At 38.4% G+C, this 26,202-nt stretch overlaps 1 protein-coding gene across 1 annotated transcript; it reads left to right on the top strand.

The window, feature by feature from the left end:
- The first annotated feature begins 2,303 nt into the window (after positions 1 to 2,303).
- LOC149847710 (uncharacterized) lies at positions 2,304 to 13,643 on the top strand. Its single transcript, XM_090009339.1, has 4 exons — positions 2,304 to 2,364; positions 12,194 to 12,282; positions 12,385 to 12,719; positions 12,803 to 13,643. Exons 2-4 carry the CDS (start codon positions 12,207 to 12,209, stop codon positions 13,427 to 13,429), a joined length of 1,038 nt encoding a protein of 345 aa, XP_089865465.1. The 5' UTR covers positions 2,304 to 2,364; positions 12,194 to 12,206; the 3' UTR covers positions 13,430 to 13,643.
- Positions 13,644 to 26,202: the final 12,559 nt, after the last annotated feature.

The following is a 26,202-nucleotide window of genomic DNA, read 5'->3' as shown; positions in this document are numbered from 1 at the left end:
GATTTCAATGGCTTAATGAGAACATGTATTTGATCCTCCTTTCAGTTCGATGGATGTTTATTCCAACACCTTGCACCATTGTGAAAGACAAAAACCACCTTAAAGAAAGCTATTGAGGGAATGCGACTTACTGTTGAGAAATGAATTCTCACAATTTCATCATTTTCACACCCAAATTTACAACACAAAAGGGCCGAGCACCGATCACACAACCATGCCTCCTTGCCTTTGAGAATTATAGTTTCAATGGGATATCTACTTGAAAACTCTGCATGATGGTTTACTGCATTAATGTATGCATCTCTATCTGATTATTTTATTTTATAGTTACGATGATATATTTGTTGACAATCTCATTATTCTATCTTACTTCTTACGTTCGTATGCATCTTCATTAAATACACTCTTTTAAATTTTCAGTGGCTAAAACTTGGGGCCATATTCCCCTAAAAAAACAAGAGAAAAACTCCGCACAATATAAAAAGTGTTCGATTTAAAGTTATATCTTGTAAAAACATCTCTTTAGTTATAAAAGCACCTTGCTTATCACGTAAGACTCCACTAGATTGCCTCTACTTCATTTATTTGATTTACACAAATCCCTATTGTTTCATTAAATTCATCAACTTGTTATAGATAATAAAGTATTAATATATATTTTCATTTTATAGTACAAGGTATTCTATTCTAATTGTTTTCATCGAATTCATCAACTTATTATATAATAAAAAGATCAATATGGTTTAGCTCAGTACAACAAGGTATTCCACTTTAATTACGTATAGATTTTACTGGCCTTTACATTTAATTAGTACTCAATGTATTTTACTTTTATTATGTCAACTTTTGATCCATTTTTAAGGGTGAAAAGATCAGGTGCAATATGATTGCACAAATATTTGTGCATTAAGCACCTGATCAACCTCCATCTTTGGGACAGGGCCTGTCAGGTGTGGGATCCAAGACCTGATGGAGGGTGATGGGGTGCTTAATGCACAAATTTTTGTGCAATCATGTTGCACCCGATCCCAACTCATTTTTAGGGGTGTCTTGTAAAGTTTCAGTTTCTTATTTTCTAGAAAAAAAATCGTTGAATAGTCTTAAAAATTTTGAAATTGAAAAATATAAAAATTAATAAAGAAGATAAAAATAATAGGCTATATAATATATTTCTTATTAAAATATAAAGAAACAGCTAGAAAATTTATTACAATGTAGAAACACAAAAAAGGGAGGTTGTATACTTAAAACATACGAGGATTTTTTATACATACATGGATTAACTTAATTCGTCCCAGATTTCATTACCATTAATTTTCCATTATTAGATATGGAAATTAACGATCCATGACTATTTTAGAATATCAAAGTCAGAAGATACATGGTCTTATTATTAAATATTGCAATTAAGATCCTGCACTTTTAGCCAAATTATTTTCTCTCTCCCTCTTAATCATGTATTACTAAGGGTTGTTAACCATCAAATCTTTATTCTTTCGGCTGATATTGGATTGATGAACGTGAAATATGGAGGTGTGGTTCTGTGGCATGTCTAAGCAGTTCTATGTTATAGATGCATGTATTTTTTTTCATGCCCTTTGAAAGGTAATTATCTATTTGCATCGCCCACAAGGGCTTCGCTCAGCTGGTAGGGGCAACTTGTGAATGTCACCAAGTTGACGGGACATCACAAGTTCAAAACCCGTTACCTCAAGGTCGAAGCTGGGTGTACTTTCCAGTTGGTAGGAGGACCTCAAGAGTTTTACCAACCAGAGGCCAGCCAATGTACATAGGTCGATGATGTGAGGGAGGGGGAATTCTCCCTTTGCATCAATTCATGAGATAATCTTTAACAGAAACATAACCTGGTTTCACTTTTGAAATCAGGTTTTGATTCCAAAATCAGATTTTTAACCCGGTTTTGGATGATGGGTAAAACCTGATTTATGGCAAACCAGGTTCAATGACTTATTTGGATGATACTTAGCCAAAAAAGATTTTTACAAGAAAAAAAACTAAAGGTACGTTTGGATGACATGCTAAACCGGGTTTTAAACCTGGTTTAGCATGTAAACTGGGGTTTAGTCATCTAACCCGGTTTTGTGGTGCTTGGAGTTGGAACTTTGGACGACACCAAAACCGGGGTAATGAAAACCCGATTTGTCTTAAACCGGTTTGAAATTTTCCTTCTTTTTTAGATAAAAACCGGGTTAATGTAAACCCGGTTTGTCTTAAAACCGGGTTTAAAATTTCCCCTCTTTTCTCCAGACAAAACCTGGTTTTGAGGTGGCCCTAGCCCTGCCCGCTCTCCCTCCGTCCCCCTCTTCCCTCCCTCTCTCGGCGGGTTCCGGCGAGGGCCCTCAGGTATGAGCTCTCTCTCTCTCTCTCTCAGAGATTTTGGACCGTCAGATTGTCCTCACTTGGGCGGTCCGGTTGCTCTCTCTTTCTCTCTATCTGCAAAGAAATGGTGAACTCTAGATCTCGTTTGCACCGGCTCACTTAATCTACGGAAATTGCGTCTCCTCTTTTCGTTTTGAATGGTTTACTGCAATGAGATCGCCTTTTGTACAAATCCAGGGGCCTCTTTTTTGTTATCAGCTTCCGATCCGTCGATTTTCTACTTTTATCCTGTTTGGATGACTTTTGTGGGAGAAAATTTGCTCTTATTTTTATCATTTCCGTTTGGTGAAATCGGCGCATAGAACAGATCCAGGGGAGTCCCTTTTCCATGGATCGTTGTGGTTGCAGGAAAATTATTATCATGTTGGTTGATAGAATAATATCTGCATATCTCAAGGGCCCCCTTTCTTTTGTAGATAAATCTTTGATCATGTTCACCTTTAGCGGCCTATTTCTTTTGTAGAACATTTCCTGTATCTGCATGATGGTCAGTATGTATGTGTTCATTCTCCTGCTTTAGTTTGATATGTTCAGAAATCCTATGCTATGTAGGACCTTTTTCCCTACTATGTGTGAATTGATCCCATAGCTTGTCAAGATTACAAGTGGGTTCTAGTGTAACTTTTGGCATATATACAAAACCCGTGCAATGCACGGGATATGTGTGTGTGTGTGTGTGTGTGTGAGAGAGAGAGAGAGAGAGAGAGAGAGAGAGAGAGAGAGAGAGAGAGAGAGAGAGAGAGAGAGAGAGAGAGAGAGACGAAAGAAATTCAACATTACCACTCATGAAGATCAACAAAATGTTGAACCCATGAACTGAACAAGAGCAAAGTCAAAACAAATAAAGAAAGCAAAAGAGAAAAAGAACATCAGACAGATCAAACGGGCTAACGCTGGAGCCGCTTACCCAGATGGCGGCAAAAGAGAGGTAGGCAGGAGAGAGCGGAAGATCACTAAGATGCATACGCAAGATCACATAAACATCTACCAAGATTTTATGCACCAGGTTTTAAATGTTAACCGGAATTTGACGAAAATAAGCATCGTTTCGTGCCATCCAAACAAACCACCAAGAAGTAAGCAACCACGTTTGCCAGATGAACCCCCACCTCGTGCTGCGCCTAATACAAACCGGGCCCAAGATCAAATCTAGCGCAAAAGACTCCTCCTTAACAAACACTTCTGGATGCCTCCAGGTCCTGCTAAAGAGTTCCACAAATATTGGGCAAGATCAGAACAAGTGAAACATAGATTCTTCTGTAGCTTGACAAAGCACGCACCAACTCGGGAGCTGAATGCCCCACTTCTTTAAATTATTGTGGGTTTGGATCCTATCGTGCAAAATTAACCATGCCGGGACTCGAGAACGGGGAGAAGGACCCTTCGCCCAAAGCACATCCTCGGGCAACCAATCAGCCCCCGGGGGGAGCAACGATCTATAGACTTTTTTGATGAGGAACGCTCCGCTTGGCGTCAGCGCCCACTGCAACCACTGATCAAAATTTCTAAAGTCCTTAAAATGGTCTCTAAAGCAGGCTAAAGCCCTCAACCACTATTTACGCAAGTGCGAGAGCGCCAAACCCTAGGTTCCCAGACGAATTGGGATAAGAGCAGGAGCCCCATATTTAGCAAGAAGCAAACGAGAACAAGGGTTATCTGGTTGGTGGGCCAACCAACATTGCTTGGCGACAAGAACAATGCTCCGCAGTCTGGGCGCAGGAATGCCTAAACCAGCCATACGCCGAGGTAAGACCATCGAACACCAACCAATCAAGTGACGCTTACCCTTGAGTTGACACCCAGACCATAGAAAACCTGCCAGCAACCGCGTCAGCTGCTTCTCTACTCCCACAGGCATCACAAACATAGACATGAAAAATTCTGGAATAGTTGAAAGAACTATGTCTGACTAAGGTTAGACGGTCGACGATGGAGAGATAAGACAACTGCCACGAAAGCAATTTACGCTTCACTTTTTGAAGTGTCGGAACCCAAGCAACAGAAGAGAGGTGCTTCACTTGTAACGGCAAGCCCAAGTACATAATAGGCATGTCAGAAATAGTGCAATTAAAAATTCTCTTTCCAGCTACAAGCATATTGGCATGAACATTGAACATGGTAATAGAGCATTTGGTCTCATTTAGAGAAAGCTCAGATAGAGAGAGAAAGAACTGAATGATAAGCTTGAACCTAAGCATCTGATGAATATTTGCACGCCAAAAAATGATCATATCATAAGCATAAGTAAGAATATGACCCGGGAAGTCTGAAACCTGCAAAGGATCAATGAAACACGATACCACAGCCCGCTTAAGCAAGACCACATGACCCTCAACAACAACATTGAACAACAAAGGCGAGAGGGGGCACCCTTGCCGCAAACCCCGCCCCAGCTTGAACCGGTCTCCTCTAACACCATTGATATTTAACATGGTCTGGGCATTTGAGACTAGCTCCCACACCCAACCAGAAAAACGATGAGCAATACCAAAATTTGCTAACATTTGAAATAAGAATGGCCAATGCACAGAGTCAAAAGCTTTATAAAAGTCTAATTTAAAGATAAAGTAAGGTTGACCGCTATGCTGCAAGGAATGAACAACCTCGGATGCCATGATGAACGAGTGTTGAACCCTCTTATTACGGATAAAGTCGAACTAAGAGTCTGAAAAAATTTGGTTAGCTACCGATTTTAGCCTATTTGCCAAAACCTTGGCAAACATCCGATAGAGAGCACTCATAACTGAGATTGGGCGGAATCGTGAAATATCAGTGGCCACATCCTCTTTCGGAATAAGCGAAATATTAGCAACATGAAAATGATAAGGCAATTTTGAGTTATGATAGAACTCATCAAACATGCTCACCACGTCTGATTTAACACAGTCCCAAAAGATTCTAAAAAAGTCTACATGAAACCCGTCAATGCCAGGCGCTTTCCAACCCGACAGATCCTTAATGACCCTAAAGATCTCATCGTCAGAGAACCTCCTTTGCATAGATCTGGCTTGCTCAGGCTGATGGACATTACCAAAGACACCCTCCGCAGTTAATGAAGCAGAATATAAATCCTTAAAATATAGCAAGACTGCCGGATTAATGTGTTGATTGAGATAGGAAACACCCCCAATGGAGATAGAAGGAATGACCTTCCTCCTATGACGATGAGAAGCATATGAGTGAAAAAATTTAGTGTTGCCATCACCAGCCGCAAGCCATTTTACCCTAGACCTCTGCTTTCAACGAATTTCCTCTTTGACCCTCCAGCTTTTCAAGAGCATAGTTAATTCTAAGGACCTGGCCTGGAGACTGAGAAGTTGCAAATCAGAAAGAGAGTCAGGAGAAGACATAGACTGATACAACGTAGAAATCTCCTGATCCCATGCGGCCATTTGCTGAAATTTCTCCACATTACGACTATGAAGCCAAACTTTGATATCCTTAGCTAGACGAAAAAGCTTATTTTGAACCCAGAGCGCCGCCCAATGCTCATCAACAGGTTTGTTCTAAGAATTAGCAGTAAACCAGAGAAAATCTGACTCCTGAAACCACCATTCTTCAAACGCAAAGCTCCTGGTGGGTTGAAAGCCATCCCCCTAATGAGTGATGATCTGCCCATGATCAGAGATAGAGGGAGCAAACAACACGCACTTAACGTTGGGAATGAGGTCCAATAAATTAGGGGTGACAAAGTCCCTATCAAGGACCCTACAACACGGACAAGACCGCCTATTCGACCAAGAGAAGCGCTCCCCGGTTAAAGGAATAGGGTAGAGGAAACGTCGATGAACAAAGTTTTGGAAACCTCGCATAGAGGGATTATGAATAACGAGGTTATTAGAATCATGAATAGATAGCAAACAATTGAAATCCCCCATAAGAAGGTGACAATCTCCGGTGGAAACGACAACCCTATCCAAATTATCCCAAAATGCGGGCCTTATGGCGGCGAGATTAGGGCCATAAACAACAGAAACCATTACCCTTCTACCAACTGCCTGCAAATTGAAAGCAACAGATAGGGAGAAAAGACCCACATCCAGCTGAGATAAATTTAAAAACTGCTTTCTCAAGATAAGGATACCTCCTACATGATTGACCACAGGCTTAAAGAAATAGTCAACTCCCTGCCAGATGCTAGAGGCGACCACGAGCGAGATGACCTCCATTTTAGTTTCACATAAAGCAAGTAGGTTGGGCTTTTTCTCTCTAACCCAATCAGCCAGAAACAAGCATTTCGTGAGACAATTTAAGCCCCTAACATTCCAACAAACAATCTTCATGAAACAAAATCTGGGAAAACCCGGGGTTGGTGGCACCGAGACGACCTTCTTGGGGACCTAGCATCGGTAGCCGAAATAATTGACAAAGGCCTCCTTCTTCGCTGGCCATGCATGATTTGCCGAACACCCTCAGCACTGACAGACAACCTCAAATGACCATAAAAAATGCCCAACTGCTCGCAGTCTGTTCCACCGGAGTGGCAGAGAGAGTCCCCAATAATAGCAGAGATAACTGAAATCGTAGAATCCATATCAACAACTATAGCTTGCAGTTGCGAAGAAGAGAGTGAGATATCCAACAACTTAGTTGCATCGACAACCGTGACACCCAGGGCTGTGGACTAGGACGCTGCTGAAGCAAAGGCATAAACAGGTGGCTACCCTGACCCCGCGCTGGACTACCGGATGAGACCCCGATTTGCGGAAGACCAAAAGATTTGGCTGATGAAAAAACCTTAGAGACATAATGCGATACAGGAAGAGGACGCAAAACCGAGGAGCCAAGCACCATGTATCTGATTGTCAGGTTGGTTCTAGCATTAAACGCAATAAGATTGATAACCAAATAGTCAGAGCGTTTGGAGGGAAAAATAATAAGGGACGATTGCAAATTCGTTCTTTGTCCATCACGCACAAGCATGCCCAACCGCGCCTCCAAGCTTTAACGGGAAGTGGTACAAACAGAAGTAGACACCAAGCCCCGAGCTTGAGAAATAATTAGCGACTGAACTCCAGTAAGGAAAACATTGCTATCATGGTAAATTTTTTGTGGGCCCACCCTTGACAGAACTTGCGATGGTGAGGATGACAAAAATTTTCTCTGCTTCCCACGAGCATGCCTACCCAACCGCGCCGTCAGTCCGCCACGAAAATTAGCGCAAAAAGAATCAGACGTCAAGCTCCATGCATTATAAATAGTGAGCGGCAAATCTCTAAGAGAGTAAACATTGATGGAAGAGCAAGATTTTTCGGGGCTCACCCCTAGCAGAACTTGCGACGGATGGGAGATGCCATCATACGCTGGAGATGCGGCTAACATAGCCAGAGCAAATGACAGAAAAGAAAGCCCAAAGTGTTGCGGCCGGACCGGGACCCAAATAGACCCATTCTTGACAGCATGGAATGAATTCGCCGGGTTATGAAGATTGCCAATATGCACCCACGATGAGAAGGATAATTTTCGGGGAGGCCGTTCATGATTCTGACTTGCAGGGTGACGCTCCAACCCAGATTAGTCTTTAATGACTAGATTCTACCCCGACGAATGGGAATGTGAGGGGTTAGATCGCCTTCACTTTCAGACTGGATGACGACGAGAGAGAAAAGATGAGCCGGACTTATGACAATCACAACGTTTGTGGAAGTTCAGAGAAAAACAAGCAGCACACCACCAATCCCCCGGCCTGGCATGACTCAACTGAGATCTAGAGCGAACAACGTGGAAGGAGCTTTGCCAAGTAGATGGGACCTGCTGCCATCCTCGATCAGCAACCCATACTGGAAGTTCATGAATGAAGAAAGGCGAAACAAGCATAGCTTGAGAGAGAGAGAGAGAGAGAGACTATAAATGAAAATATCCTATAGTTCTGAACAATGACTAATCATTAGGAATTAGATGCTTTTGACAAAAGTATAAGCACAACGAACATGACCCTTTGCATCTAGGCACAATGAGCAAAAAAATAGCTGCCCGTGTGTATTAACTATTAACAGCCATAGGGGTAGATCCAATCACAAGGTGACTTGAAGTGGGGCAGCTTTAGGCACCAGGCCAGGCATGATGAGCACTTGGTGTGCAGCATAAGGTGTTGGATTGCATAAGCTTGGCAAGCTGCACATTAGGCTGGCCCGCACAGGCTGCACATGCTCTGGAAGGGATGTGCATGCATGGACTGAGAGTGTTGTGTAAACTGGTGCAGGCGGATCATGTTCTTTGTAGGCAACATTGGGAATGAGTCAATGACCCTTGCGCATTGCAGCATGTTGTGCAAGGATTGTGGGTTACATGGGCTAGGATGCCACTTGTATTGGCCAGGGGACAATTGTACTAAACTCCTTGGTAATTGGTATACACAGGGCCTTTATACAGAACCCACCCGACCCTTGAGAGGCAACAGGGAAGCTGCGGGGTTATAGTGAATAAAGTGGGCTTGTATGCCCTTATACCCTTTCTTGTGCCTTACTGTAAGTGAGTAGCTTCATGTAGGTTAATCTGTGGTCCATTAGTTCTTTGGTCCTTGGCAGTTTGGCCTCAAGCACCCTAGTGCAGGTCGTCCCTTGTCTTAGCCATTGTGTGGGAATGTTTAGTCTGCTCCTTTTGCCTGTGTGTTCACTCAAGACTAACAGAAGCAAAGAAAAAAAGTTATAGAACTATTAACATCAATCTACTGAAACTATCAAACTTTCTCCCACTACCATTTTAAATTGAGGAAACTGTAAATTCCTATGATGTTGTCCGAGTTGCTGCAAATAAAATCGAAGGCCCTGAATCTACTCGCCTGTACGAAAGAAAAGGAAAAGCTTCAAATCAACATAGTAATTTTAGCATTTCTCAGGTGCTTATTATTATCTAGTAGCCAAGCAGACAGATAGCCCTCCAATGGTATTCAAACCCATGACCTCTGTGAGATAATCTTGCTCTGTACTGGCTCAAAATTGAATTTTACAACTGTGATGAAACTAAATGAAGTAAATGATCTCCTTGTCAGATCTTTCTTTCAGAATTCAGAAACTAAATCAACACAAACCAAAAAGTCATACTATAGTAGGACACATTCGTTTGCAACGACCATGCAATCACCCATATATGCATTCTTGTTGTCAATCTTGAACTTCCTTAACACATATTTCTTTTTGTTTCTTTCCTTAACACACCAAATGTGTTAGATATTCTTTAAGTTGCCTGTATCGCAAGATGTGTCGGGTTCATCTATAACTAATTGCAACCCAAACAAGCACATAAACAAAAGTCAACTTGAAGCTGAAAAAAGCATATCATCATTCTTCTCTACCACATAACCATTGTTAATGCTTCTTATGGCATTCAAACACTACAGCAGAGCATGTCCATTTAACAGAGATGCCTTAGAATGTGTGCTTGGATGCACCCACTTATCCAGAAATCCAGGGCATGTATGGATAATCTATAGAGAATCCAAACTTATCTCACTTTTCTAGGACAAATGTGTACATCCAAAACACTTCCTGTGCTCTAACCACATATACAAATCCAGAGAAAATGAAAGGGGGAAATAATAGGGAAAGAGAAAAAGGAATTACCATGTCAATACCAAAGCTACTCCTTCCCAAAGAGTTGATTGATCCCATCCTTTGCCTCTGCAGCTTGCCTTTGGGGTTGGATGACATTTTCAAAAACTACATAGACCAAGTAGGGGAAAGGGCACATTGATGATCCACATCCATAGGAACTCTTCATGCACTTTCAGTTTCCAACATAAATTTATACGGTGAAATATAGAAATCTTAATGAGCACACTTAAATGCAGAGAGAGAGAGAGAGAGAGAGAGAGAGAGAGAGAGAGAGAGAGAGAGAGAGAAGATATTCAACATTACCACTCATGAAGATCAACAAAATGTTAAACCCATGAACTGAAACAAGCACGAAAACAAAAATAGGAAATAGGAAAGCTAAAGTAAATAACTAGAGACAGACTGAAACCAACATCATATCCAAGCTCAAGCAGGATCTGCTGGACAAGAAGGCACCATAGATGGGTGAACGTCTATCAGTGGGAAGGGGAGATCTCTAAGATGCATACGCAGAATCGCATATACATCAACCAAGATTTTATGCACTAGTTTATTAAGGACAACCGAAATTTGACGAAAAATTGCATTGTTGTGCGCCATCCATACAAACCACCATGTTGTAAGCAACCACATCCTCCAGATCATCCTCCATCTTTTGCTTCGTCTAATATGTACTGAGCCCAGGATCAGATCTAGCGCAAAAGACTCCTCCTTAACAATCACTTTCGGATGTCTCTACGTCCTATTAAAAAGTTCCACAAAGATTGGGCATGACCAAAATAAATGAAACGTTGTTTCTTCAGCAACTTGACAAAGCACGCACCAACTTGGAAACTAAAAACCCAACTTCTTTAAATTATTGTGGGTCTGAACCCTATCTTCCAAAATTAACCATGCCAAGACTCGAGAGAGAGAGAGAGAGGGCGAACCAACCTTTGATGAAATGCTCCATAGAAAAGAGAGTGAAGTGTGGAGTTGAACTGTTGGGAAGAGAGATCAGGGATGGACAGAGAAGGGCGTGAGTATTAATGCATTTTATGGTGGTCAAAACTCAAAACATAACAATTAAACAAACATAGACTTCGGTCAGAGTTCCTTCCCAAACATTGCTATAGTTGTTTGTATGTGCAAATGACCTAACAAATGGGCCAGAACAAGTGTTGTAAGTATCGTATAATACATATCGTTACTTTGGGGCGAAACGATACGATACACACTTGTATCTCGATACGGATGTGTATCGTGCCTGTGTCGGGTGTATCGTATGATACACCCCTTGTATCGTACCGCATTGTATGATACAATACGGTATGATACATATTATTTTTTTTTGAATCATATTTCATAAACTTGGTTATTTTATGTTTTTTTATATAATATGGAAGTATGAGTCTTGTGGCATTATTCTTGTGAGATATGCATGCAATATTATTTATGATTATATATTAGTTGATGTTTGATGATGTCTTATGTAGTTCATAGTGGCATAAATGTGATTTTATGGTTGTATTTTATGCAATTCATCATTGTTTCATGTGTTATGATTTTTTAGAATTTTGTTATTTTTTTAGATTTTTTTATTAAAAATTTATGATACGAAATGACATGGTGTTACTTTGGGCCCGACCGATATGGATAACGATACAATACTTACAACCTTGGGCAGAACCCCTTTGTTTTTTTTCTCACATCTGGCACCATATATATAATCTACAATTTTTGTTTAGTGGGAGCTGACTTTTGGATTGCCGGAGTCCAACCTATATAAACGTTTTTCCGGTGATCCAAAAATCAATGGCTATGACAGCATCAATTTTTTGACTCATAAAACATATTTTTTTCATCGAAAAACATGAAGTTGATTCCTACTAAATCGAGCATGTTGAACACATCTATCATCTATAAGGTTAGATTGTGTCAAACCGACTCGCATGGTGAGATTCAAACTGGATTGTAGGTACAATCGATTGTACCAAATATAAACCTATATATATATATATAAAGCCAAGTCCTGCCTGGGGGGATGTTTGGATGCACCCACATATAAAGGAAAGTGATATAAGTTAAGAACTTGTAGCTTGGCACAATTGTCAAGCTTATCCCACCATTGAAAGTTAGATGATATGTTGCACATGGATTTCATATGGCATGTTGTAATGTTGTTATATGTTGATCTTTAACATTTGATTTGGTCTTGCATCACATAATCTGCTATTCACTTTATATTTTGAGTTGTGCAGAATTTTGGAAAAAATGTTTCGAAAAAGCAGCAAAAGAACTCCCCAAAAGGGAACTCTCGAAAAAAGAACTCAAAAAACTACACAATCAAGTGAGTAATGCATTATCTCATTATCTTTATAATTTTCATTAGCTACACATAATGTATAGTTGTTTATCTGATTATTATCTATGTTTTAATTTGATTATGAAGGGACTTCTTCAACTCAAAATGAGCCCGTGGACAAGAATAGAGCTCATTGGGAACTTAACACAGATAAGATTTTTGTCGATGTGATGTTAGATCACATGATGTATGGAAAGAAGTCTGGTGGAGGGTTTAATTTTATGGGGTGGAACAAAATAGTCATGGAGTTCAATAGTAGGAGCAAAATGCAATATGATAAGGTTCAACTCAAAAATCGATTCTCAGCTCTAAAGAAAACACATAGGTTATTTAAAGACATGCTCAACCAGAGTGGCTTTAGGTGGGATTCGAGTACGGGATGCATAGTTGTGGATGATGATGTTTGGGAGCTTTATATTCAGGTCTTCTTTTAATGATTCTTAGATTAATTAATTTTTATGTTGTTGAATGTGAAACTAATTGATTTATAGTTTGTTTTCTATAGACTCATGATAATGCTAAACATTATCGAAGAACTTCCTTTCCATTGTATGAACAACTAGATATCATTTTTGGTGGTGACTCAAGTGCTTGTGGGCCTAGAGCAAATCCAATTCATGGAGATCAGTCTGTGAGTCGATTACTTCCATTTGCAGCTGTGGATGAGGATGAATACAATCATTCTCGTGCTCCTAATCCTACTAATCAAGATCCAAGCTCTCCTAATATTGACGTTGATATAAATGATGAGGCTGATGAAGCAGAACCACCATCTCACCCTTCAGAGCAAGCACAGGCTACACACCTTTCTAAACGAGATCGACAGAGGTCAGGGATATCTGATCTTTCATATTCTATTTGGGAGTATGATTCTTCATCTAAAGCAAGGATAGAAGGGATGATTGAGTATCATAATTGCAAGGAAGCACGAATGGCACAACAAGAAGAAAGGGCTGCACATAGAGATTCATATTCCATTACTGCTTGTGTAAAAGAATTAATGAAGATTGAGTCAAACAAAGAGCTAATTTTTCGAGCTACTGACGAATTGAAGGATGACAAAACTAGAGAGGCATTTATGGCATATGATGAGGATCTTCGCAGAGCATGGGTGCAACGCCTTAGTAAATAGCATGGTAGTTGTGATTTTGTAGATAAATATCTAGGGACTTGTTTTATAAAGTCTGTATCTTTTATGATATTTTGGACATTATCTCTTGCTAAGATACTCTTCTATATGCTAGATGTGGTTGTGTTTTTAATTGGTTAGTCATGTTAATTTTGGACAATATTTTGTTATGAGATGCATTAAACATGTGACGGAAAATTTGAATATTATCCTTTGATGAGATGCTCTTACGTGTAAATGCTTGTGTGTGCTTTACCTTTATGATATAGTTTTTAGATCTATTAATTTGTTATGTTACTCATGATTATGTGTTGTACATATTTGTGAAGATATTCATGTATCTTGTTGTGGCTTTATACATCACAATGTCATATTAGTATGTTTTTTAAACAAACTTTTTTACGTGTTTAATTTGTTTTACGGCTAGTTGGTTATGGAGAATTCTGATAAGTATTCAGATAGCTCATCTGATTTTGAAAGTGAATATGAATTTGCAATAGTCAAAAATGCAATCTTTCATGGCGCTATTGATTTTTATCATTGTATGTGTAAAAGACCAAAACATGTATCTAGTTAGTCAGGTGCATCATGGGTTAGTAGTATACTTCATGGTCACGAAGAATTGCCACGTGAATTGTTTTGCATGGATGCACCAATATTTCTATCTCTTGCTCAAATGCTTAGAGATAGATATTTATTACATGACACGAAAAATAATGGTGGAAGAGCAGCTTGCCATGTTCATGACGGTTGTTGGACAAAATTCACGAAATCGTCACATGTCAGATCGTTTTCAACATTCTGGAGAAACTATTTCATGACATTTCAATGGGGTTTTAAAGGCTATCCTTCAGTTAAGCCGTGATTTTGTTAAAAATCCAAGTGCTAACACTCCACCTGAGATAGCAAACAATCCAAAACTTAGGCGGTTTAAGGTAAAAATATTTCCAACATCACGAAATTAAATATTTTTATGTAGCATATAGACTCATTGATTCGTCTTTTCTTTTTTTTCCGCTAGGATTGTATTGGAGCCATTGATGGTACACACATTCCGATGGTACTTCCTGAACAAGACAAAGATAGATATCGAAATTGAAAAGGATTTATATCACAAAATGTGTTATGTGGTTGTACATTTGATCTAAAATTTACATTTGTATATGCAGGATGGGAAGGATCTGCAGCCGATGCACGAGTCCTATCAGAGCTTCTAGAAAATCCATCTGTGGGATTCCCTCCCGTTCCTGAAGGTAAGGCCATTTAACTTATATATTATATTAATAAGCATAAATTTAAATGATTTAACATGATTATGAAGGGATGTTTAATTACAAACACTTATCACTTAAAAATGCAATGGAACGATGCTTTGGTATTTTGAAAGCAAGGTTTCCAATATTGAAGGTGCAAGTTCCATATCCCGTAGAAACACAAAGGGACATAGCATACTTCATAACTATAATCGAATGAACAATGCTGATGATTGGATATCAAGAGATTTTAGACAAAATTGGATTCCACCAGAAACTCCAACAGGGGAAAGAGCTGATAGAGGACGGCGAGTAGAATCACTTTCACAACGAGCCAACAAGAAGCTGCAAAGCCTTCAGAACATCTTTTGCTAAGTTGATCTGGGGAGTTCATTTCGTGGATTCGATGGGTATTAGACATTAAGAGAGTTAGCTTCCAGTTTTAAAATATGTTTTTTTTAGTTATATGTGATCATGATAGATGCAACTTAAAAAACATTAATGAGCTTTTCTTTATTTTGAAAGCATGTCTTTAGTATTCTTTTAGTTATATGCTATGTCACATGGGTGCGAGTGTGGCGCAATTTCAAAAATTTTGGACACGGGGACTCAGCTATATATATATATATATATATATATATATATATATATATATATATATATATATATATATATATATAAAGACTTGGTCAAAGTTGTGCCCATTAGGGGACAGGTGATGAGTTGTGAAGCCTGATTCAGGGTTTTTTTCCTTACAGGAGGGGGGGGGGGGTTCCCCCCGGCGCGGGTCTCGTTGCGCGGTCAGTGGGAGGGGGTCCAGGGGGGCCGCCCCTGGCAGGGGGTTATAGGGGGGCAGCGCCCCCCTCCCCCCCAACCAAGATTTTTTTTTTTAAATTCTGTAGCCCAGAAATTTTTTTGTTTAAAAAAAAATCCAAAAAATGAACCAAAATGACCCTGGGTGCGTTGACCGCACCCAGGTTCGGGTTGATCGAGTCCGAGCCGCACCCGTGTTGGTGCGTGTCGACGCGGGTGCGTTGACCTTGGAGCCGAGTCCGTGTGACATAGGTTATATGCAAGGTTGCCAAAGTAGGAATCGGAAACGAGAAGCGAGGCATTTTAAAATTTATAGGAAGTGGGAAGCGAAATATCAATTTGAAAGCGAAATACGAATAAAAATTGAAGCAATATGGCAACTAAATAGGAATCGAACAAGAAGCAAATAAAAACTAAAATAAAATTGATTATTCTTATATTTCAGTAAAAGAGTTAAATTTTTGTTAAAATCTAACAATGATGGTTACCAATTTAGAGAAAGTACATGGGAAGTGAGTGGAAGCATGAGAGAAAATACATGAAAAACATGAAAAGAAATGTGAGAAAATCATATAGGAAGCATAAACCATGTGTGGGAAGCATAGAAGAAGTGTGAGGGAATCGAGATTTCTATGAAGTTTCGGAAGCACGAAGCGAGGAGTATCACGCTTCCGAAGCGAGTTTCCAGGAGGTGGGCTTCCCACCTACCTAAGAAGCTTCCAGTAACTCTGGTTATATGTGATCATGATAGATGTAACTTAAAAAACATTGATTAGGTTTTCTTTATTTAGAAAGCATGTCTTTAGTATCCTTTGAAAATTGGGGACTTAGGTAGTTATTGATTGGTACAGTGGTAGCATTTGATGAGTCATGATAAAGCTTCAACAATCACATGGTGTTTTGCTGAACTGTGACATTTGTTGTGGTTTCTTTTTGCCAGACATGCTGAATAAGCTTCTGCAACTCAAATAACAATTTCATTTGAGAGTAGATTTTCTTTCTTGGATTTTAGAATTATTTTACCTTGATCCAATTTGGGCTCATTTTTTATGTTAAGTTGCGTTAATTATTCTTATGTTACATCCTTATTAAATATCAGTTCTCTCTGTTTATCTTTGCAATCTTACAACAATTGTTATTGATTGACTGAGAAGGGAATCATTACCATCAGGTAATGCACTCTTCTTGCCTTTAGCTTGTATATTTAATCTAGAAGAATGGAAGGTTACATTTGGTTTTTGAACATGCAGGGATACAGGCATTGGGATGACCCGAGAAGAGTTGATTGAATGTCTAGGAACCATCGCTCAAGTGGGACTGCAAAATTCTTGAGGGTGCTTAAGGTATTGATGTTTGTGATTATTCTTGCTGGTATTGTATGATTTTCATCAGTTTAGGTTGGAATCTTTTTATGCTAGTGGTGGACATCTCATGAAGTGCAGTTGCAATTTTTTTTGTTATATAGGAAAACAAGGATGCGAGTGCATACAATGGGTTGATTGGTCAATTTGGTGCTGGATTTTATTCAGCCTTCCTAGTTGCAGAGAAGGTACTTATCCATTTTATTATGACTTTTTCCCACATTAAATTTTGGTTTCTAGGGGAAAAATTGAAAAATGCTGAAGTGAAGTATACATGATATGTGTGCAATTGAATGTTTAAAAATCTTGGATATGAATGGACCAGGTGTGATTCCGGTCAGCTTGGCATTCCAACTTTGACGGCACGTCATCACCTTATGTCAACTACCATGAGTACAGATACAGTCCTTCGATATGGTAGTCCTTTAGGCCCTTTAGTCCTTATGAATCTCAAAGAGTGAGGCTGAGTTGAGCAACCTGAGTGAGATTGGGCATCAGGCTGCTAGAAATTAGATAATGTCTTGGTGGTTAATCACAAGAATTAGTTCAGCTTTGTTTGATTTCTAACTGTATTTAAGTTGAAATCTTTTAGGTAGTTGTGTCAACGAAAAACACCAAGTCCGATAAGTAATATGTGTGCTATGTCACCTGGGTATGTGTGCGGGTGCGGGTATGGGTACGGAGGGTACGACACGGCAATTCCAAAAAATGTGGGTATGGGGACACAGCTATATATATATATATAATAAATATCACATAAATACAAAATAAACTGAATATAATCTAAATATATATGCTATATCTAAAATATATATTATATACTAAAAATATAAAGTTATAAACTGAAAATATAATTATAAATTATAAATTGAATACAAACTTGTATGGAGGGTAAAATGGTGTGTCCAGGTGTCCACGTGTGTCGACACGGGTACACTCATGTCGACATGGGTACGGAGGGCAAAATGGAGTGTTCATGTGACATAGTATGTGTGGGAAGCAGTTGCTGACAGCAACTCCTATGTGATAAGAGAGGAGACAGACCCAGAAAGACTCCTATGACGTGGGGCAGAAATCACACTTTAAGGGTAAAAGTATCCTATATCTAATGGCTGTTTTATTCTCTGTATGGTACTCATTTGAATATTTTTTTATCTTGCAGTTTTGATGAGAAGTATGAGTTTGCAGAACCCACTCAGATTCAGGGATTGGTGAAGAATTAGTCGCAGTTTTTTCCTTTCCTGTTTATACATGGCAAGAGAAATCAAGGACTGTAGATACAAGTACTTTCTTGACCTTACATGTGCCAAATTTCATTGATTTTATGTATTGGTTGAATTAGTGAGCAATATGGGCACAAGGGTGCATTCTCGTGACCACTTCAACCATGTTATCCTCAGCGTGCAGGGTTGCAAGCCAAAGAGAATTTACTATGCAGATCAATTTGAATACTTCAAACATGTGGGGGATTGTCAAATCAATTGTTGATCTCTGCTTGAAGCTTAATGAAGGGAAGTGTATGCTTGTGAAGGATCCGTCAAAGCCACAGGTGAGGCTATATGAAGTGCCTGCAGATACATTCGAGAACGATTATGTTGGGGAGCCATTGCCTGAAGAGGAGCAAGTGCAGCCGCCCACTGAGGAAGAAGGTGCTGCTACTGCTGCTGCTAATGGGGATGTGAAAGAGAAGGATGCTGATGTTTAAATTTGCAATAAGCCCCCTATCTCTTCTCTTGGGTTGATTTTGCCTACAGTTTTTCCTTTACAGCTCTTTATTTTTATTGTAACTGGGACTTGTTGCAATTTGATGTTGGTAACGGTGAGGAACACTATGGTTAGGTTCATTGGAGCATCAGAAGTAATTTCCTGTATGAGGGAGAAGCTGAACAGTTAATAACAATCGTCGTTATGTTGCTTATTTGCATTATGAAAAGCTAGCTATATTACATTCTACAATGCTTCCTAACTATACTGTTTGGATTGTTAGCTGCGTCTGTTGATTCTGCTTTCTTATGAGTGTGCTGCTTTTGGACTTGCATGTGATTTCTGTTAGCTGTGGTGCTTCTCTATTGTGTTTGTTATGGATTGTGTACAAAGTTATTTTACTCCCTATTATCCTGTAGGAAGATAATGATTTCGTTGTCATTATCTCATAGGTATTTTTGGTTTAAAATTTAAATCATTCTACCAACTGGGGTTCCGCTTGTCTGGCAGGAGCAGTTAGTGCACGTCACCTTGTGTTGGGACTTTGCAAGTTCGAATGTATATGGTTGTATAACTGGTAGGGGTCTGCCTAACCCCAGCTTTCCCTGTCAAAAAAATAAAAATAAAAATAAATCATTCTTTAGTATCGATGTATATGATCCTTGTTGTGAACTTGGTGAAAACCGGGTTTAGTGTCATCCAAACAGCATTTGCATCAAACTAGGTTTAAAACCTAGTTAGCAGTTGCCACCCTAACATTAAAACCAAGTTTTCAAGATGTTTTGAAAACCAGGTTTTCCTTAAACCAGGTTTTGTAAGCTGTCATCCAAACACAACTTAATCTTTAACAGGAAGATAACCTGGATTCACTCTGGAAACCAGGTTTTGATGCCAAAACCAGATTTTTAATCTGGTTTTGGTGTTTGGACGACAGGTATGTTTTCAGTAAACCTGGTTTGCCAAAAACAAGGTTCAATGACCTATTTGGATGATAGGAAACCAAAAAAGATTTTAACAACAAAAAAAACTAAAAAAGAAAAAATGAGGGTTGGTGGCTGGCCGAAAAACGGTCAGCCATCGTTAATTATGAAAAACCTTAAAAAAAATAACAAATGGCTGGTCGGCCATTTTCGGGCAAGCCACCGGTCGAAAAATAGCTGGCCAGCCATTTCCGGCTAGCTACAGGTAGGGAAATGGCTGGCCTAGGGTCGCCTGTCACCGGCGACCCCAGGCCATTTCCCGGCTGGTAGCTGGCTGGAAAATGACCGGCCAGTCGCTCATTTTGTGGAAAACGTAAAAAAAAAACCCATAGATTTTTGGCAAATTTTGGCTGGCCATTAGTGGAAAAATGGCCGGCTGGTACCGCCCTCCCCCGCCGGTACCAGTCCGATAATTTTCCAGCCAGTGGCTCTGACCGGAAATGGCCGGACTGAAGATGGGGTGGTGGGTAGGTAGGATGGGTGGTGGGGAGGGAGTGAAAGTACACAAAACCTGGTTTGGTGGCACCCAAACCGCCATCTATTATTTGGGTAAAACCTGGTTTGACACCAAAAACTAGGTTTTAGCCCTGGTTTTGGGTGTCATCCAAACAGTACCAAGTGATTACAGTAAGCCCTGTCATTGAAAGATTATGCAGCCCATTCCATTCTTGGAAGTTCACATATTGTGCATCCCTTTTTGGTGCTAACATTCTCCACTCTTTTTGTATATTTGATAGTGCATAAAGACCTGTACTCAATCCGGTAGGATCAAGGTTGAGTAGCAAAGGAAGAGGTCCAATTAACAATTTAACAATCCACATTGGACCACCAAGGCCCAATTAGGGGTGTCAAATGGGTAGGACCCCCGCTAAAATGGGTGGTTCCAAACCCGGATCTGACTAAATGATGCAGGTATCGGATCTGGATTTGGGTCTGACCTATTTTTTTCATAATAAAAACCATACCTGAATCCAATAAGAATTACATAAACCAGACCCAGTCCATACCTGGTAAAATAGTATTTTTAAAGTTTTTTTACATTGAAAAATTGTGGATCTTAATTGGAACTCAGGTCAGACCTGGGTTTGGTATAAAATTTTATAAATCATATCCAACCCATTTAATAATTGAACCTCATGGGTCCGACCTGGATAGTTAATCAGACCCTTTCTTTGTAACCAAACCCTGACCCTATGGGTTCCTGTACGGGTCGGGATTGGGTCATACCTGATCGGTTGACACTCCTAGGCCCGATTAACAAATGAAACTGGGTATGGATTATGAAATTTCATAGCACACCCGGGTTTGACCTAAGTTCCAATTAGATCTGTAATTTTTCAATGTGAAAAACATAAAAAATATTACTTTACAGAGAATGGATTGGGTTGTTTACATAATCTTTATAGGACCCAAATATGTTTTTTCTCATAGTAGATCCAATTGGACTTGGCTCTGGACCTAGTACTAGTACCTTAGATTCAGATCCACGTTAAGACACACATGGGGCTGCTGAAGGTCCGATCTGTTGACACCCTTAAGTACTGCTAGGGCTGCAAATGGATCAGATATGGTCGGATGTCCAAATGTTATTTCCAGATTTGGATTCTTAAGTAAATTTTGAATGTGCATTTGCATCGGATTCAGATTTGTTCAATTAGATTACTTTTGGATTCGGGTCAGGTTTGGATTTGGAATTGATCCAAATCAAAATCTAATCCATAAGCATTTTTTACAAGTAACAGATTGTTTTTCTTCTATTTTTTACGATCCAATAGTCACTTTGTATTTCGGATACGGATTCAGCCTTACCTCATTGGATATAATTCGGATCTAGATCTGAATTTCGATATAATATTTGCATTTTAGATTCAGATTCAGATATAGCAGGATCTGGTCCAAATCGTATCCCATTGCACCCCTAGGTACTGCTAACAATACTACATTTTATGTCCAAAACCAACTGGGGCAGCCAATGTTTATTATGGGCCTTGGGTATATTTCAGCTATGATGAACTAAAACAAAGTGCCGATCTGAAACCCAGAATGGACCCGATTCAAAAGGCTTTGTAAGGCTCACATGCTCTGTTGTTTTTGTTTACTCAAAGTACTTACTATAAGGGACATGCCAGAACGGATAGGCCGCGCTAGCACTTTTTTTTTTCTGAAGTAGCTAGCTTTTGCAGTTGCATTATCATTATATAAGGATGCAAAACCAGCCGACTGGCTCGGCTCGTAAAGAGCTCGTTCAAACTCACAAAATAGGATCAACAAGCTGAATATGCACAATAACTACTTGGCTCGGCTCGGCTCCACTTGTAGAAGCTCATTAGGTAGTAAGAAATATATTTTAGATGTATTTTGCACATATTTTACATGTATTTTTTTGTAATCTTATTTTTCCCAACTCTAAACAATGTATTTTTTTATAAACAAGCCAGTTTACCGGCTAGCACATCCAATCGAAGGGCCAAACGTGCCTTGCCGCTCACACAAGCAAGCACATGTTGTCATATGAGCTGAAACGTGCCTTCCCGGCACTGTCTACTTAAATCACCTCAGCAACTTGGCTTGGCTTGCCACAAGAATGAGCCAAAAGCTTGAACACTTCAAGCTCGCGCTTGTTTACCAACCTTATATTTATCCTAGCAAGGGCAATTGAGGCAAAAAAATGAACTCTTTAATTATAACATTTTTCTAAATAACAGTTTTGTTATGTGTCCAAAGAATGGAAATATAAATTTGTTTGGACATTGGGTGATTTTTTTTTTTTTCAAAAATAGAATGTGTTATCAACCATGTAGTTACATTGAATTAAACAAGCAACTTTCTATATTCCACACGTCACTCTCTCTCTCTCTCTCTAATCGTGCCTTTCTTTGAAACGTCTAGAATCCAAAAGACACCACTCTTCACTCTTTTTGAAGAGCACACCACTCCTCCCTCCTATAAATTTGCCAAGAATTTCTCAACTTCATTCTACGTGGTTGTTTTCTACGTCACCTTTTAACCATGGAAAGCATTTTTTTTTCTTCATGCTAAGTATATTTTTTGGATAAACATCATGCTAAGTATATTTAGATTCCTATCTATCTTATTTTTCTTTTCTTCTTTTTCTCATTAGATTTTTTGTTGTAATCTAAAAGCAGGCCATACTTTCTCATGGTGAGTATGCTCATTTCTTTGTGCTTTTTAAACCTTATATGACATATATTAACCTTTTTTCACCTTTTAATTTGGTAAATAAAATTTATTATTTTTTTATTTTTATTAAACATATGGTAAGCAACATAAAAAAAGATTTAGTTTTTTTAGCTGTATGTTTTAAACTAAATTAATATAATTTGTTTTAAACATATACATATTTTCATTCTTTATTCATCTATTTATATTAAAATATTAAGTAAAGCGCCCGGCCATGTGGACAGGCCGATTGGATCTTCACTAGACAAATGTAAGTCTAGATTTGGGTCCAACTTTGAGATGTTACTATTGGATCCAGATTCTGATTTTATCAAGCCTTCTGTTAGGTACATGCAAACCTGGTTTTGATTGTAGATAAGTACAAACCAAAACATCATTTGGATTCCTTGAATTTGACCCGATTAACTAATTGGGCCTATTTGATTAAGTATGAAACCAGATCCTATTATATCCAATCCTCTTGGAATCAAGTCATACCTGAGCTATTGACAGTTCAGGTTATTGCGAGTGTGAATATAAATGATATTGGAGAAAATGGGTTCAAGCATAAAATGGGTTTTTGATTGGGCTCATTTTAGGTGCAGACTATAAAGAACCATTAAGATCAGGTTAAATAATTTCCCAAACGTTGTCTCGCTTCCTCCACCTCCATTGCCCCTCTTTACCTTTCTTCCTTCCTTACCCACTGAAATAGGGCTCGACAATGGGCGGGACCAGGCCAGTTAGTGGCCGGGCTTGACAGTGACATTGATGGGCTGGGCTGAGTTGCAAGTCATCTTATATTCACAATATTTCTCATTCACTTCCTTAAATACATAGTTTTTTTAACAAAAATTCTGAAAATACAAAAGAATAGATAAGATCCAAGATGGATCTATTTTTTGAATCACATAGTTGTCCTGATTTCACTATATATATACAATACCTCTGGAAATCTTGCTTCAATCTCTTTGCACCTAGATACAAGATGCCCCTTTGCATTTATTGAGATGCTTTCTAGACGAGCATCATAATTGGAATAGAAGCAAAATTCCAAGATATCCATTTCTAATTTTTCAAAGGAAAATTAAGGATTATTCTTGTTCTTGTACAATTCTAATGTATATGAATGTGAACATATTAGTTTTCCTTCAAAAAACAATTCTCTTTCACACACACACACACACACACACACACACACACACACATATATATATATATATATATATATATATATATATATATATATATATATATATATATATATATATATATATATATATATATATAGAGAGAGAGAGAGAGAGAGAGAGAGAGAGAGAGAGAGAGAGAGATTGGTAGCTACACATGTTAGGTGCTAAATGAATGTGCAAAATAGGGTTTTCAGTCTTTTTTTCATTTTGTTTATAAATAGGTAGGTGCGAAATTCATACATGCTAAATGGGTTTTTCTGTATTTTTTTTTGCAGTTTTAACACCATAAATGTGTTGGGCATGGTTGATTTAAGAGGAATTCACACCTGCATCATGTGTTTTCGATAAAAAAAAAGATATTTGAAGCTTAAAAAATTTACAAAGATTTTGGACCATTGATTTTTCAAACCTTATAAAAACTCACCCATGACTTTAAGAGCTGATCCCTATAAAATCAAGTACATAGATCAGTATGCCCCCCCCCCCCCCCATTTATCACCTACCCAATTACTCTCTATATATAAAATCAATAGAATATGAGAACTGTAAATATGAGAACTAATGTGTGAACCGCTATTTTCATAGATTTTTTCTCTTTTTTCTTGAATCTAACCGTAAGGATGCATTCTACATGCTTAGATTTATAAGAACCACATCTTGAATCATCCGATTTTGATGCATAAACGTGATTTTTTTAAGTTTTAAAATCAATGGCTCATAATCTTCATAAATATTCAAGCATTCAAAAATCATATGTTTTTCATTAAAAATACATGATCCAATGGTTGATTCCTAGCAAATTCATCATGCCAAGCACATCCATATGGTTGGATTTGCAAACAAAAAGTGTTGAAAATGCCCATATTTCTAGTTTCATATTCTAGTTCTTATATTTCAGTTCTTATATTCTAGTTACTATATATATATATATATATATATATATATATATATATATATATATATATATTAGTTTAATTTGGTAGGATCCAAACCCAAGACCCGTTGATTCAAAACAATGCCACCACCAGTCCAGGTATCACAGTTAACCCAAGATGGGATCTGAGTGATTACATGATCAGGGGCTCGTGTGGCTTTGATTTAACGCATCACCTGGAACGTCATACTTGGCAAATTTACAACCATAACTGTAATGATCCGAATACCTCTGAAGAATGAACTAATTTTCAATTTTTATGATAGCTTGCATCAGCGGCTTAGATAAGCTAGTTGCACCATTGACTCATAAGCCATGGAATATAATCAGTCACTGTCAAGGAGAAAATTGAGGCCTAAAAGGACCTTAAAAATCAAACATAAATGCTAACATCACTTGCTACCCCCAAACAAACATCCACTATAGAAGAGGGGGAATACATAAAGGTATATGAATATGTACACTGCTTGAAAGATGATAAGCTAAAACGTGCCAGGAACTATATAACCCAGTTTAAATCTGTTATGAAAATCACAAAGCAAATGTGCACCAAATAAACCCCAATAAGGAAACAAGACTTTACTTTCCATCTTTCTTCCATTTATTGTCCGTTAGGTAAACAGTGCCAAGTAATCATGGAGTTTTACACTATGGGCACTGACGCAAGTCCATGGTCAACCTTTTACTTTTCCACTTGTAACACCATGTCTAAATAAAAAAAAGAAAATTTAAAATTAATTTATAATAGGCTCGGAAATTTAGTCTTTGAAGAGCACAACCAAGTATATATATATATATATATTTATTTATTAGTATGAACCAAGAATTTTTTAAGTCGTTTTTACTTTTTTTTGAAATTTTTACCAGACGAATGTGATGTAGACGCTTGGTTTTCTAGAAACAAACTCTTGGATCATCCAATTACAATGTATAAGAAAGATATTTTAAGGGTTGAAATCGATGACTTAGATTTTTCATAAATATTCAAGCATAAAAACTACAGTTCTTGATGCGATTACGATGATCCAACGGTCGATTCCTAGCAAATGGTCTATGCCAAATGCATATATAGGGTTAAATTTGCAAATAAACCTATGAAAATATTGATTCATACCAGCAAACATATTTGGTTGGTAAACATATTCAAGTTTCCCATATATGAATCAAGATTTTCATAGTTTTTTTTTTTGCAAATCTAACCTTGCATATGCATTCAGCGTGGTCTATTTGCTAAGAATCGACTCTTGGATCATCGCAATCGGATCAAGAAATGTGATTTTTTATGCTTGAATATTTATGAAAATTTTAAGTCATTGATTTCTAATCTTTAAAATATCCTTATACATCATAATTGGATG

Source organism: Nuphar pumila, chromosome 1 (assembly GCF_984573655.1).
Source record: "Nuphar pumila chromosome 1, dmNupPumi1.hap1.1, whole genome shotgun sequence".
Classification (NCBI taxonomy): domain Eukaryota; kingdom Viridiplantae; phylum Streptophyta; class Magnoliopsida; order Nymphaeales; family Nymphaeaceae; genus Nuphar; species Nuphar pumila.
This window is presented reverse-complemented; position numbering and strand designations above follow the sequence as displayed.